At 47.2% G+C, this 15,775-nt stretch overlaps 1 protein-coding gene across 8 annotated transcripts in view; it reads left to right on the top strand.

The window, feature by feature from the left end:
* The window catches only part of CD151 (CD151 molecule (Raph blood group)), a 32,051-nt gene extending 19,305 nt beyond the window's left edge, over window positions 1-12,746 (top strand). For all 8 annotated transcript variants that reach the window (XM_056493434.1, XM_056493435.1, XM_056493440.1 and 5 more), the window contains 6 exons: window positions 507-698; window positions 5,184-5,258; window positions 7,751-7,855; window positions 8,716-8,871; window positions 9,751-9,837; window positions 10,586-12,746. In XM_056493434.1, coding sequence (XP_056349409.1) covers window positions 507-698; window positions 5,184-5,258; window positions 7,751-7,855; window positions 8,716-8,871; window positions 9,751-9,837; window positions 10,586-10,645 — 675 coding nt within the window. In that variant the 3' untranslated portion in view covers window positions 10,646-12,746. The remainder of the gene's footprint in view (window positions 1-506; window positions 699-5,183; window positions 5,259-7,750; window positions 7,856-8,715; window positions 8,872-9,750; window positions 9,838-10,585) is intronic.
* Window positions 12,747-15,775: the final 3,029 nt, after the last annotated feature.

The raw sequence follows: 15,775 nt of genomic DNA, 5'->3' as shown, positions 1-15,775 counted from the left end.
TTTTACTTTGGTGCATGGGACAGAGCAATGAAGTGTCCAAGTCAGACCTTTAAGGAAGGCTGAGTTTACCAGATGCTGCCTAAAACCCTCTGGAAGCTGAAGGCTTAGAAGAGAGGGAACTGTTAGGGATGTGGTTGGGTTCTCTGTGTTCACTTGCCACAAGGCTTAGAGGTTAGCCAGCCAGGTTGGTGATACAGATTTGACATGTTTTATTTGCCCAAAACCCAGTGTGGCTACATTTGGGAAGAGTCTGGTCTGAGTATGAACTGCTGTACATAGGTAGATGGTTTAGATAGCTTCTGTCTCAGGCAGCCTGGAGTGCTGAACTGGATGCCTTGAAGCTCAGGACCTGCTCCAGTCCCAGTGAGTCCATCCTTTAGTGTAGATCATCTTTGGCTAGCTGATGGAGCTGTAGTACATCCTCCTGTCCCTGTCCAGTAGCTGTGAGAGGTGAGGAACTTCATGCTTCCGACACCCTTCATTTGTTTGCTTCTGTCTCTCCCCAGCTGGCTGGTGGGGCTGTGATGGCAGTGGGCACCTGGACCCTGGCTGAGAAGAGTGACTACATCAGCCTGCTCTCCTCCAGCACATACTCTGCAACTGCTTATATCCTGGTGGTGGCTGGGGTGGTGGTCATGGTCACTGGCATCCTTGGGTGCTGTGCCACCTTCAAAGAGCGGCGGAATTTGCTAAGAGTGGTGAGTTTTGCTTGGTTGTTATATTTGGGGGGAAGCATCTTGGTTGTGTTGTGCACCAGCCTTACTTGTTTGTCCTAGAGCAAATATCATTAAGGTCTCCAGCTCCTGACAGCAGTGCTGTCCATGTCCCAGGGGACAGGTTTTACTGCAGAGCATTTTCTTCCATCCACACAAAGAATGTGCTGCATGGTTCAAGAGTAAAAAGTGTAGTTGTAATACCTAAGCTTCATGTGAGAATGTCTGTTTGAAACTATTCAAAACAAAACCTTGTGGCTTTTGTCTCTTCCTTCTTCCTTGTCCATTCTATATACTGTTTTGGAAAATGGGAAGAGGGAGGAAAATATGACAGACCTGTAATAAAACTAGCTTTTAATGACATTAAGTTCAAGCCAGATTAATACACTTTTTCACTTGGTTGTCAGAACATTTCTAATATTTCCTTCAGTTGCAAAAAAATTACTTTAGTTTTGCTTCCACGAAAAAGAGCCATGCTGTTTTGATAATCTGCTGCTTCTTTTACAGCTTTCTCTGTGTTACTTCCTGAGCTCCCTGCTCACCCACCTACACTGAAGTTTTTTACCAGCCCTGAGGTTTCTATTTTGCTTACTCCTGCTCAAATCTGCCTTTCAGTCTGGAGTGTGGCAGCACTCTGTTTTAGTGTCTGGGCTGCAGTGGTGAGTGCAGTGATTGAAATAACAATCAGTGGCTCTTGGCTTTCACAGGTACAGAAAAAGATACTTCAGCTGCCAGCTCCTCCCTTTGCAAATCCTCATTCACCTGACTGACCCCATTTTTCCTCTTTAGTTTGGATAGAAGAAATAAGAGTTGTGAGCAAGCCTGATGCTTCACTGCTGTGCAGACCTGATAATCCCTGTGAGAGGCAGAGTAGGGCCAGGGAGGGAGAGCAACTATGGAGGGAGACACAGTGAGTGCATTGCTGATTCTTGTTCAGTAGGCTCCTGGTCTGTAGCAGTTGGTTTTGGCCTTGCTTCGCTGACTCTCCATGCCAAAGAGATCCCCCTTTGTCTTTTTCCCTCAGCCAGAAGCTACGTATGAAAATCCAGTGGGGTTTTCTTTGTTATTCTGCCATAGAAAACTAATAATTGTCTCTTGGGAATAAAAGGTCACTCTGTCTCCTTACACCAGTGTCCTTTCAGAGTGGCTGGCTGTGACAGACCTATTGTCTCTTCTTGCTTGTGCTCTGCTTTGGTTGCCCTGAGTAATCTGAGACAGGGCTGTGCTTGCCAGGGCTGGGTGAGCCTGGCTGGGGGCATTTGCCAGCTCTGAGCTCAGACAGTAATCCTGGCAGCTTCACAGTCACCCCAGGGGCTGTGCCAGCCGGTCCCACTTTCCCTCTATACAAGAGACCCATGTAAATATGGGAGGGAGCAGTATAATCAGCACAGAGCTCTGCTCTCCCCAGTGCTGCTTTGGTACTTTTAAAAACCGATTGCTGACAGCTTTGGATGCACTTTGTCAAATGTATATCTGGTTTTTAGTTTGTTTTTCTCTTGAAAAGTTTGGAAGCCGTGAACTTTTTTACTGCCTTGTATGTAACTGTTAGTTTTATGAGCCCAGTTCAAGGCTTTTCATAGTATTTCATTGCTCATCACTCACAGCTGTGCTACTTCTGTTGTCATTTCTTACTGGCCTTCCTTAACCATGTGCTGTGCTGAGGCCTGGGCAGCAGAGGTGGAGTTTCTCTGGCTCCATGAGCAGGCAAGGCAGTGGATCTGCAGCTGTGATGCTGCAGTCCAGCTCTTTAGAAGGACACAGACCGCAATTATATCATACTTCAGTCAAAATGCAGTCCCAGGGAAAGACCTGTCAAATAGAAGATCTTGCTTGTAAAAAGAGGTGACTTTCTTCAGGCCTGGCCCCTCACAGTCTTTTTTCTAGTCACCTACCTTGGACAGGGAGAAGGGAGCACATGTGGATTAGGATTTCTGTTCCTACTGCATTTCAGCCCGGAACCCTCCCACCGAAGTGAGGTTGCTGATTTAGGAGTATCATTGCTATCATCTATCTCTTTTTCAGGCAGTAGAAAGATGTCTCCAGATAATTATTTGGGTTGTAGGGGGTTGAGCCATTTTTTGTGTTATTCAAAGAAAACACACTTAACACTTAGTACCTCACTCAAAACTGGATGGAAGCAATTCGAACTCTGTAGATCTTGAGGAGACACCCAATAGCCCTGACTCAGTCTTGGAGCCAAAGCCAGGGTAAATTTTGCTTAGAGCCCACCCAGGTCCAGGCATGTGCTTGTTAGAGAGCTTCTGGTGATCGCACATTTCTGACTTGGGAAACAAGTAGGGCATGTCCTTACAGTTCCACTCCTCCCATAGCAGACCTCTAAGAAAGCCCTGCAGCTAAAGCTGAAGGGCAGGGAGAGCAGCCCTGTGCTCTGTGTGTGTCCAGGGTGAAAGCTGCTGCTCCCCTATATCAGCATGATACATACAAGTGGCCCAGAGGGAGCGATGGGAATAAGATAATGGTGGAGTGTATCAGCAGAGACAGGTTGGGTTCATGGGTGGTGGATGCACTAACCTTCCTCACAAGGTTTTACTTGTGACTCAGATTTGTTAAGGTCTGCTGGATACATGTTTGTTTCTATCCACTGTAAGCCAGCACAGTGAGCACAGAGCTTGTAGTGACATAACTCTAGCTCTACCTGAACGCATCTGACATTACACAGAGCAAGGAAAAATAAACAAGCTTTCCAGTCCATTGGTTGTTCTCAGCATCCTGCCATCCTCCTGCCCCTCCTTGGCAGAGAAATGATGTTAAGGTCAGTTAAGGCACAACAAAATCCCAACAAAAGAGAGCCAGCCCGTGTGTCAAGGCCTGCCAACCCTTTCTTGCCCCTTTTCAACCTCCTAGGAATGTTGGGAGCAGCCTTTAGCTATCCTGCACTCCAGTGGGTGACTCATTGCCCAGGGATGAATGGGTACCTTGTACAAGCTTTGGAGATGGTTGGGATCGCTGTGGGGGAGAGCCTGGGGCAGGGGAGTGAAAGGCTGAGATTGTGTGCTCAGATTAAAGCCTGGTCTGCAGATAAAACCCAGCTGTCCATGCTTTGCAGCTGCTGAAGCCCAACAGGGGTGAAAGAGGAAGCCTGAGTGTGTCATTTTACTCCTGCGGAAGCGGCTGGGAAATACCTAGTGAGAAAAGTGCACAGTGGGGGTGTAACACTTGTGCAACAGAAAGCATCCTTACTCTGTCCAGATCTTCACTGTCCTTTTTTGTGCAGGTTTGATGTCCAGTTACATTTGTAGGGAGCCATTTGCTTCCTCGTGTCTTGGTAACAGACCATTCTTAAGGCTGAGGGTAAAACAGTAAATGGAAGATATTTTGTCTGTTCTGTCCTGGAGAAGCCAGCTCTTACAGAAACTTAGCTTGAGGTCCTTGTTATGACTGGAGCTGGAGTCTCTTCAGCTTTATCTAAAGAAAGATTAATTTAATATCAGCCACAGGAGAGCCTGGATCTGTAAAGACACTGTTTGTTGCTGACTGTGAGCAAGGCAGGGGCTGCTTGTCAGGAGAGGGATTCTCCCTGAAAAGCTCTCTTGGATCCTAAGCAGAAGTGGACACTTCACCCAGGCTCTTCAGGCCTGCCTTGTCCTTTCAATCTACTGCATGGTTTCTTCATGGGTTTGGCTTTCTTACTTGTTTGTGAATAGAACAGGGATCCCAAACAGTTTTCTGTACTGTCCATTTGATTCTTGTTGTGCTTAGCAAGGCTTACCCTTTTCACTTCATTGCCACTAAGCTCTTTTAAGAAATAATCATGCTCTCCTATTAGTGTTCTAAGAGTTCTCGCTTTGGTTTTGAGATGCTGAGTTTTTCCATCTAGATCCCAGTTCAGGAGCACATGCAGTGCTGAGTGTGAATCAGTGCTGGAATCCATCCACTTCAACAGTGCTTCTTAGCCTGTGGCTGAGCCCTGCAGAAGTCACTGGGAGCTTTATGCTTAGCTGCTGTTCTGCCTATTTGGTGAAACAAGCCCTCTGTGGCTTTATTGAATCATCTTTGTAACATACATTGCTCCTTAGTAACTTGGTGAAATGCCCTAAACAATGTCAAAACAAGCAAAAGTTTAATTTTTTTTGTATTGATGTCAGAATCAGATATTTTCCGTGGTACTGAGTGTATTCATTAGGTTATCTAGCAACCACTTTCTTTTGTACAGTGATCTTATCTTGGTTACCTGCACTTTTCCATTCTCTATATCCCTCTGGCTTTGTGAGTTAAACTCACACTTGCTTCTGCTTGTCTTCAGTTATTCTGTGGTTTTTTTTTTTAATTAATCTGTGGGATTGTTCCTTTCCTACCCTATTCAAGTCTTAATCCCAGGCCTAGCTTTTGAACACTGCTGCAGAAAAGCATTGGTGAAGACAGAGTCAGGCGTTTTACCAGGTAAAGAAAAGCTGCCTCTTGGCATCTCCTTATGTTCTGTTCTAATATATTTTTCCTATTATTTTACAGTACTTCATATTGTTGCTATGCATCTTTCTTCTGGAGATCATTGCAGGAATCCTGGCCTATATCTACTACCAGCAGGTGAGTGGACATTAGTCCTTGGAGACTCAGACAAGGGAGAGAGGATAGCTCATTATCATCCCATTTCTCCAGCCAAAATTTGGCCTGGGTGCTTGGGACATAGGTCTATTTTGTGGTTCACCTACTCACTCCCCTCCATATACAGAAGACCTTGGATTATTTACTGGTTTTGACAAAGTGATGGTCGTTACCCCAACGGGCTGCACAGCCCTACTGCTCGGCTCCTTCCTGTGGTGCACTTAGTGCTCAGTTTTTCTGCAGACTCTTACAGAAGACAGGTTTTGAGGCTCTCTCAGTTTTGAGGAACTCTCCTAACAGCCTCCAAGGCATAGTGCAAGCAACTGAAACCACATTAGTGGCACTTTAGCGTGTTCAGGACACAGGAACAGTTCCTGCTGCATCCAGCAAAGGTGATGAATGGACCAGCTGAGAGGTCCTTTCAGGTCAAGAACTTTTTGAGAGCTTTACTTAAGCAGTGCAGCTGAGGGGCTGGAGAAACAGGACAGGCTCCCAACAGCTGCAGGTCTGGCTTGGCACTTCTTGCAGTTGCTGAGAGCAGAGCTTAATTCATCACTTTGCTTTCAAAGGGAGTTTAACCGCCAAGGCACAAACAGCCTGCAAAGTTGCTCTATGTCTGGAAATTGATTGGAAGTGGCAAATTAGGATTGTTATCAAATGGCTGCCTGAAAAGCAGCTGAACATCCCATCTTGTTGACTTCACTGCCAGGACTCCTTGCCATTCCATTTTCTCTTGGACCTTCTGTGCTTTGCCTTGGATGGGCACTAGTGGTTTGCAAGGAGCCAAAGAGCTGCAATGGCTCCTGCCAGGAGGGAGCTGGGGTATGAATGTGCATATTTAACAGGAAAAGATCAATCCTGGCAGGCATGGCAGGAAGCCAGGATCTATCCATCCATCTGTGCAAAGGCATGGGGTTGATATGTGACAATGGATGAGGAGGAGCTGATCCCTGGGTTGAAATACGGGACAGCATGTTCAGAACTGTACCCTTGAGTGCTTTAGATCACTTGAGTATAACTCTGATCAACAGCTGCACATCCCTTTACCCTCTGGCTGATAAATCTCGCTTCTCTCTTGGTTGCAGGCTGTTTGCTCTGCTTGCCACTGTTTTTATTTCAGCCATTGCTTTGGAGTTTAAGGCTTGCATGTGTGTGTCTAAACTGGTTTTTATCTCTGTTCCATGCTGCAGTTCTTCCCCGTGAGCCCACAGGTAACTGCTTTTCTCCCAAGTAATAATTCTGCTAATGGACTCTCCTCTTCATTTGCCTCTGCCTTCCAGTTGCTGAACCTTTTCCTTTCTTCCTTTTATGCTAAATCCTTTGCATTTCCATAGAGTTTCCCAGCCCAAGATCTCAAAGCATTTTGCAAATATTCATGAATGACACCTCATATCATCTCTGTGAGGTAGGTGTTGTCCCCATCTGACACATGGGATTGGAGAAAGCAGTGTTTTTAGAGGGAGAATAAACTCCAGACTGTATTTTGCACAGTTTAGCATAACCAGATGTTTTTGACCTCTCATTTACTACTTACTATGTAGAATAAAAGGTAAATAAAGAGGTTACTCAGCTGTTGTTCCACTGACCTAATCTAAAATGCATGTTGGCGTTGTCTATTGGTATAGGAAACTTGGAATTTCAAAGGCATTGGACTAAAGCAGTGTTGCTGCATGAACCAATATGAAAAAAAAAAAAAAAGAGACGCAACCAGGATAACAAAAAAGGATGTGGCTCTTTGGCCCTTGGCTGTCACCAAAGGGTGAGAAGAATTCAGCTCGATTAAAAGAGTCTCCATAGGAGTAAGAGTTTGAATCCAATCACTTGAACATGCCAGTGGTTTATGATGATGCTTTCAGAAATTCTGCTCTTGCAAAATCAGACTTTGTCTCTCTAATATCAAGAAAAGCCTTGCAGTGATTTTTGCAATCACACACTTAATTCCCTCCTGTGGCATCCTTTTTCAAGATGATACAAGAGCTGTTTGGTCTATGTGGCTTCAGTCCATCATGCCAAGGACTCTGATTTCTTCCTGCTCCTGGACAGAGTGATTTGTATTTTTTACAAAAATAAAGTTTTATTATTTTTACAGGCTTTAGAGGGAGAAGACTGCACATGGTCTCACAGGCATATTCATGTTTAAGCAGGCACACTTTTGTATTCCCTTCCATTGCAGGCATGTCTTGGCAATCTTGCATATTCAAGGTGAGAAGCCATGTGGGGATGTGTAATGCAGGTTGAAATTTGATCCCAAATCAGCTCCCTGCAGTTATTAAAACAGAGGCCTGATCTGTAATCATTTGGAAATAAGCCTGTCCAGTCCAGTCTTGGAGGAGGATCTTGAAGGAAGCAGTAGCTTCCACTCGGTTCTCTGTCCTCCTCTTGGAGCAAAGACAGTGGAATATATGCAGGGCTTTGAGTCGTTCTGAGGAGTGAGTTTGCCTTGTGATTTTATCCCACTTGTCTCTTCCATTCAGCTGAGCCTGGAGCTGAAGCAAAATCTGAAGAACACCATGACCCAGAAGTACCGGGGGGAGGGAGAGGAGAGTGTTACCAGTGCAGTGGACAAACTGCAGCAGGAGGTGGGTGTCTCTGAAGGCAAAGAGATCTAATGCTACCTCAGGGCTTAAAACCAAGCACACGAAAGGCATCTCTTCATGAAGAAATAACCTACAGGTATTTCTTCTCTAGGCTGAGTGTATGTTCTGATTCAAGACAGAGTTGGGTGAGGTACAGGGTCTGAGCCATGCAACTGGCAGAATTGCATGCTGTGATCATTGAACTGCATGACCAGTAGCACTGGGGAAATGATATCTGAACTTGCTCCCAGTGAACTGGAGCTGCCAAGTCACTCTGACAGCTGCTTCTACTTTCCCAGTTCAAAGCTTGGGAGAAATTGCTGACATTTTTCATTAAGCTTTTCAGTACCCTAGAGATCAAAATGTAATGAAAGAAGAGCTCTTCTGCCCCTGTTGCTTGCTGTGCCTGGCTCAGGGGTGGTTTAGGTTAGGGCTGCCACAGTTCTGACAGGTTTTCCCACAGAAAAGGCCCTTGTGCATAGGCACTTTCAAAGCACAGGGACTACTCTTTGCAAAATGCCATAGCAGGTGCATTTGTGATGGTAACTGGTAATTAAACTTATCCTGTTGCCATCATTAACATGCAGTTATGAGCTGAGGCAGCTGCAGGTGCACTTTGGTTACAGTTCGTCCCAGCAGTAAACAAAAGTCACAGCTGCTGAAGGATGGATGAACTTGATATTTAAATGGACATTTGGGAAACTCTTAACACAAAAGTCAGTAATAATTATAAAAAAACCAAACCCATGAGATAGCTGGAGTGTCTGCAAAGGAGGGTGAAGCCCAGGGCTTGATGTGGGAGGCTGGAGGGAGGAAAAAGTTGCAGTGCTTGCAGGCTCAGCCTTTGCTCTCTGTGTGTGCAGTTCAAGTGCTGTGGGAGCAACAACTACACGGACTGGGCCGACAGCCTGTGGATCAAATCTTCTGAGGCCAGTGGGAGGAAAGTCCCAGACAGCTGCTGTAAGACGATCACTGACCTGTGTGGCAGGAGAGACCATCCTTCCAACATCTACAAGGAGGTAAAGAGCAGGAGGGCTTCAGAGCCACCTGTCACAAATTGTGTAAAGAGGTGGGCAGGGAGTGGTGGTGTTGGGTTATTACTGCAAACTGTCAGTAGGCTTCCAAGTCAGTAGCATTCCTTGGAATGTACAATTCACTTCTTTAGCTGAGTGTTCAGCTCTGTAGACTGTTATTTAATATGTAGATATAAAGGAAAATAATTAATTGTTTGTTACCCTGGGTACATTAATTATGGGAGGAAGCAGGAGGGGTTTGGTTCTGGCAAGAGACTTGAATGCAAGTCCTACATTTGACACAGCTCCTTGTGGTTGGAATTACTCCATGAGGTGCAATTGGAGATACTTCTGGTCCTTGATAGACAGTTGCAAGGCAGAGATAGAGCCTGGCTTTCCAGGTTCACACCAAAACTCACTGCTGTAATAAATAATAGTGGGAAGAATTTACTCTTAAAAGGCTTCAGTTATGTTAGGGTTGTTGGTACTGGATGCACTTAGCAGCATTTCCTTGGCCTTTTGGCCTCACAGGAATAAACATCCCCTCCAGGCAGGAGCTAGGCAGTGAGTGAGGGAATCTTTCTCCACACACATGAGAGAAGAATGACACTGTGTGTGATGTGGTCGGTTCTTCTGCATTTTTCCTGCACTACCAGGAGCCACCTTGGGCTTGTTCAGAGGTTCCTGAGCCAGCTGGTCCTGAGCAATACCAGACATGATGCAGTTCACATCATCTGCTTAGCTTTTCCAGAGATGTCAGGGGAAGAGATTGCTTACATACACCACTTTTTAAAGTGCTGCTTTCAAGGGTCACAGACATTGGATTAAAGTGAACAAGAGGTTAAAATGAAGCTGATTTTCCATGTCCCTCCTTTCACCCTGCAGAGTGGTTGCATTACCAAGCTGGAAAACTTCATTCAAGAGCATCTGAAAATTATTGGGGCAGTGGGCATCAGCATTGCTTGTGTGCAGGTAAAAAGGGTTGAGGGGAGTTTTGGGGTAAAAGTAAAGGAACTTCTGAGCTGAGGGATGGAAAATAGATGGGGTAATGCTCTTCCCTGCCTGGCAAGAAGTTGCCAGGTACTTCGGGGACCTGAGATTGACCAGGTCCAAAAAGCCCTTGTGGCAGTGTGGTGAATTCCCTGCAGGTGATAGTGGGTGTCCAGCAGGGATAGGAGTTGAGCTCCGGGGCTGTGGGAGGCCGTGGCTCGGCAGCCTGAGGAAGCCCTCCTGTGGCTGTGTCCTGTAACTGCCCTCCCTTCAGCAGGGACCTTCCCACCCGGGATCCTAGGGATTATCCCCACTTATCCCAGAATCTTACCTTCAGCTGTGTCATGTTGAGGAACAGCCCTGTGGGTCTGTGATGATTTGCAAGAGGGTGATGAATAATGATGTGGAATGGGAATGGCTTGCACTCACATTTGGAGAGGGGAGGGCACAGGATATTCTTTTTTTATGATGCAGATGTATCTGAGAGTTCCTCATCTTCCCTTTTGTTCTGGCAAGCAGCCAGATTACACCCCAGGAAGCTTCTGATTAATTACAAGGATTAGCACAGATTGTTTTTTCCTGCTGCCTATTGCAAGCTGGAGTATGTTATCCCCAGGCAGGAGCTGGCTGACACTCCAGAGTGGGTCTGAACTGTTAGTTTTCAAGTTGCTGACTCCACTGCATCCTTTCTGTGGTTTTCATGTATTTCTTTCTTGTCTTCACCCTGTAGATCTTTGGGATGATTTTCACCTGCTGCTTGTACAAGAGTTTAAAATCAGAACCGTATTAATAGCTGTGAGAGCTCTGTTGCTCCCCCTCTGCCACTTCCCTTAGCACCTGCCAACCTGACCACTCTCCACCACCACCACTACCACCACCAAAAGTGTCTGTAACTTGAGGACTTGGCTCTATAATTGAATGCCTTTAGAACCATGCACTGCCTTATCTGCCCCTCTGGGGAAAGTCCCCCTCCTTGTTGTGTACAAGGCAGCCAGGAGTTCAGCAGGTCCTTTTCAGTGTGAAGAAACAAAAGAGCTGTGGATCTTCTGCTAGAAGCTTTATCACAACAGTCCCTTGATATAACTACAAAGCCAGATTTATCCAAGGCCACTTCCCTTGAGGCTTTCCCAGGCCAACATGAAGCCATCAGGATGCTGTACAAGAATTATGGTTTGCTCTCTTGAGAAGTGGCTCAGGCATTGACTGTGAGGCCAGATGATGGTTCTGCACTGAGCTGGAGACAGAGCTGAGTTTCTCATACACAGAAGATTTTGCTCTCTCCCTACTCCCAAGTGTGCACCAGTGTCCTAGCACAGCTCTTCTCCACCAGAGAGGAGGACTGCCTGGAGGCAGGAGCTACTTGCCCAGCTGATTGGGAGCACAACTTGGTGCAGCTGAAATCTAGTTGTGACACCGATGTTGACAAGATGTTGTGGGTACCTTAGGATTTCTCAACAATTCTTCCTCCTCTTCCTCGAAGCCTCCTCTAACAGAGTGCCATTAGAAGCCACAAGAGGCCTTTTGCTTCCCAGCAGTTCTGGAGCAAAGATGATGGACTGCCTTTTTTGGGTCTAGCCAAAAATTTGTTTTATTGACTGGTTTCCAGCATGAGTGAGGAGTCTTATTTCCACCTCCCTATCCCCTGATGAGGTTTGATGAAGAACTGGTCTTTTTGTGGGCTGCCATATCTTGCTAACCTTTGGACTGTTCAGTTAGTGGAAATACCTTTTTCATCTGTTACATGTTGAAAGGTTCCCTTGGTTTGATTTTCCTTACTAAAACCTCCAGGTTTGCCTCCCTTGGCAGGAAATGACTATACACCAATGTTTTTTAAGCCTCCAAAGAGCTTGTTAATCAGCTGAGGGTTTTCTGGCTTTGTCTGGAAGCTCACTACTGGTCACCTCACTACTGGTTACTGCCAAGAAAGTCAGGAGAGTCACTTCCAACCAGTTGCCCCACTGTACTTGGTAAATTGATAGTGCTAGGTTAGCTATTTGCTGCTGAGGAATAGGTTTTAATTAAATATTGTCTCTGCATTGGAATCCTGGATACATACAGGACACAGACATTGCCATAAACTTGGTGCCCTCAGGATTGTAGCCTGAATTCACAGGATCTTGTGTTCCTCTTGTCTTGTTCCCTCCTTCCTGGTATGCCTGTTACACTCATGAAGCAGCAGAAAAGGCAGTTTGGTGTTTCTAAGCAGTGAAGAAAAGCTCAGACCTTCCTCAATGAATTTCTTCCCTCTTCTGGCCTTTTAGCAGTGCTGGCTGAGCCCTGTCCCCAGCAGCAGACAGCCAACATGAGCAGAATCATCCAGACCAGGAAAGGGTCTTGCAGCATTGTGGAGTTTTGGTTCACAGAGCAGAAATTGTGGACTGCAGCTAAAGGGCAACATGTTAAAATTGAGAGCAGGTCAATCTGAAACTCCTCCATTATCAGTCCTATGAAATAATCCTCAGCTAATGCAGAAAGAGAGGTGTAGGAACTGAGATGTATCCTTGGTTCTGCAACAGTAAGAAAGAGAGGAAAGAAATCTAAATTATTCTGTAATGATCTAAAGGAGAAATCTCTAAATTATTTTTTGTTTTATAGTAAAGTTCCTTAACAAGTATTGACTACTAACTAAGAGGAAAATATTGAGCATGTTGCTTGAAGCAATATTTCTGATTTCTTAAGCGTATCTTCACAGCAGCCTTTGCCCATTCCCTTCAAACACATTGTACAGGGTTGGGAGAGGCCAGGAAGAACGAGACATGAACAGTAAGTTGGCTTGTGTCCACTGAGCTGTTTTATACTTTTTCTCTATGTAACAATATTCATTGCTTTTGGTTTTTTTTTTAACCCAGTTTAAGTTGCTGGCCAATAGAAAAATAAAGCTTAAGACTCTACTGACTGTGTGGCACAACTGAAGGGCTTCCATTCCCAGGTTGGTTCTCTGGCTTGCTCAGATCCTGCTGCTGAGGAGCCAACTCCTGGAGAAGATGAATGGAGGGACCAGGGAAGGAAGGAAGCTGGGGGAGAGTCTGCTTCACATCCCTGCCCCTGCCTCTGGTTATGATGTGCTGCTGTGGGTGCTGCAGGCTGCTCCCCCTGAGGGCTCAGGGTGCAGAACCTCAGGGGTTCTTGAGGTCACAGGGGTTACATAAAGTCATTTGGGGTACTTGAGGTCATGGAGTCCCTAGGAGGGGATACTTTAGATCATTTGGGCTTACCTGGGGTCACTGGAGTCCCTGGTAGGGCTTACTTGAGGGCATTTGAGGCTTTGATAATTGATGAAGGGATCAAATGAGGACATGGGTTAATAATTATGAGTTTGGGCCTAATGAGAAGGGGCAGTTTGGTGTGATGGATCAAAACCTGCCAGTGCAGTCCAGAGCCCAAAGCCTCAGGGTCACCCAGTGACCTGCAGTGTCACCCATCATTTGCCTTCTGTCCTGTCAGGGCAGTGAGAGGGGTGATTATTAGCTTTATTAATATTTATTATTAATTAGTACTGATTGGTTTATTTTATTAGTATTTATTATCATCTCCTTTAAACATTAGCATTTATAGTACTGGTATTAGCTATAATACAATTACCAAAAATTCTACTGGTGGGATCTATTAAATTCTATTTACAATATCATGTTTTAGGATCCAGTAGTATAATCACCTACAGCTATTGCAGCCTAAAGCTCTGATTATTTATTAGAATGAATAGCAGATTTATTAGTATTGGTAGTTATTAGTGTATTATTATTATTACACAGGGGTATCAGTGTGTCCTGTTGGAACCTCCATGGGATCCTGACCTGAGCAGGGGCAGGTACAGGGCGGGAGCAGAGCGATGTCGTTCTCCATGCCCACGCTTGGGGATGCGGGTGGGAATGCCATTGGCACGCTCCGCAGTGCGGGGCGCGGCCGCGCGGTGGCGATGGGGACACAGCGGCGGTGGCCATGGGGACCCGGACACGGCGGTGGCCATGGGGACACAGCGGCGGTGGCCATGGGGACACAGCGGCGGTGGCGATGGGGGCTCGGACACGGCGGTGGCGATGGGGACACAGCGGCGGTGGCGATGGGGACCCGGACACGGCGGTGGCGATGGGGACACAGCGGCGGTGGCGATGGGGACCCGGACACGGCGGTGGCGATGGGGACACAGCGGCGGTGGCGATGGGGACCCGGACACGGCGGTGGCGATGGGGACACAGCGGCAGTGGCGATGGGGACTCGGACACGGCGATGGGGACACAGCGGTGTCTCGGCAGCGGGAATCCCGCACGGGAGGGAGCAAAGCGCCTCCAGCCCAGGCAACCCGCCTGCTTCTCGGGCTGCGGCACCGCACTGCTCAGGACAGGCTGGCAGCTTGAGCCGGCCCGCTCTCGGCTCTGAGCACAGGTTGCTGCCCAAAACACCCGCAGGCGCGTTTGCCTGTGCGGGAACACGGACACGGCTGGCTCGGGATGCGTTGGGTAAAACAGGAATGTGACCCTGTACATTTATGAGATTTCCTCCCAAGCCCCACTTCCAGGAGAAGTGAGTTGCAGCACAAACCGAGAAGGAGGGGCTGTCCTGTTTCCCTGTGTGAGGCCACAGCCACCTTTTCCCACCCCAGAGGGAAATTAGCATCCTTTCTGCAATACTGTCCTGGGGTAGTGTCTGTGGCGTCTGGAGCACGGTGTTTCTAAGCACGAAGCTACTGCTTTAAGGCGATTTCCCTTTCTCTTTGGAGAGGAGTTCGTGATCAAGGTGCAGTTGCCATCCTACAGCATCTCCACAGCCTCAGGTCTCTCTTGAGACAGGAGCACAGGCTTGTCTCTCTTTGGACCTGAGGATTTCAGCGGTGCTAATTGCCCTTTGCAGCAGTTAGCTCAGCCCAGGATCTGTGCTCAGCACAATTTGCTGTCAGGAATGACAGGCAAAAGAGCTGGAGTGGTAAGCAGCTTCTGCAGGGTCCAGCTTTGGGCAGTCACTCTGTTCCTGCCGTTTCAAAGAAGATGAGTGTTTGATGCTCTCCTACCAGGCTGCTTCTAACCCCGAACCAGTTCACAGATATGCCCTATCTTCTCTTGCCATTTAACTGGGGGGAATTTTCTCCCTAGGGAGGCCTTGGTGCCCCTTTCTTTTGCCATTTATGAAGCTTCCCTTCAGTGGTGATTGTATTGTCCTTGTTCTCCTGATGGGCTGGGGCTGAGCACGGCTGCAGCAGTGGAAAGCTGAGGCTCAGGCAGTGATACTCTCCTCCCTGGTGAGATAGGACAAATACATCCTGCTTGGGAAATGGCAAAGGGGAATGCTCTCTCCTTTCCCAGCAGGCCACAGAGGCAATGGGGAGCAGATTCATGTGGTGCCTTCAAAGATGACAAATTCCTTATGGGGAGGGAGCATAGTGCTCTCAAACGAGCTGTAATCGCACGAGCAGCAAGGATGCTTATGCCCCCCAAATGCATTCAGTGACTCATTCCAACATCATTCCAAGTGCCCCATTCTGGGGTTCTGAAGTCCTCTTAACATCCTCAAAGGACACTGCTCCTCCTGCATTAACAGAAAAGAAGCTGCATGGGTGGAGGCCATCAGGATCAGCAGTTTTTCCTCTTCTGATTATAGCTCCTCTCTGCAAAGATGAGCTGCTGAGCATAAGGCATTCCCAGGTTTCATTTTTCTGTGTAGTGAACTGTGTTGCTGAAGAGAAGAGCAATTTCTACCCACATGGAGTGTAGGGACAGCCCTGTGCCCTGGCAGGGCCTGATCCTGCCTCTGGCTGCTCTCTCCCCACATTGGGAGAGCAACAGCCAACCCTGCCCCTCTGCAGTCCCAGATGTGACTTTGACAGCTGTCACATGTGTCCCTGGCAGCCATGGGGCAGCGTGAGGGTCACACTGAGCCCCTTGCACCCTGGGGTCAGAGACAACCAAAGCAGGCACTGACACTGCAG

This window comes from Oenanthe melanoleuca, chromosome 5 (assembly GCF_029582105.1).
Source record: "Oenanthe melanoleuca isolate GR-GAL-2019-014 chromosome 5, OMel1.0, whole genome shotgun sequence".
In the NCBI taxonomy this organism is placed as follows: Eukaryota; Metazoa; Chordata; class Aves; order Passeriformes; family Muscicapidae; genus Oenanthe; species Oenanthe melanoleuca.
This window is presented reverse-complemented; position numbering and strand designations above follow the sequence as displayed.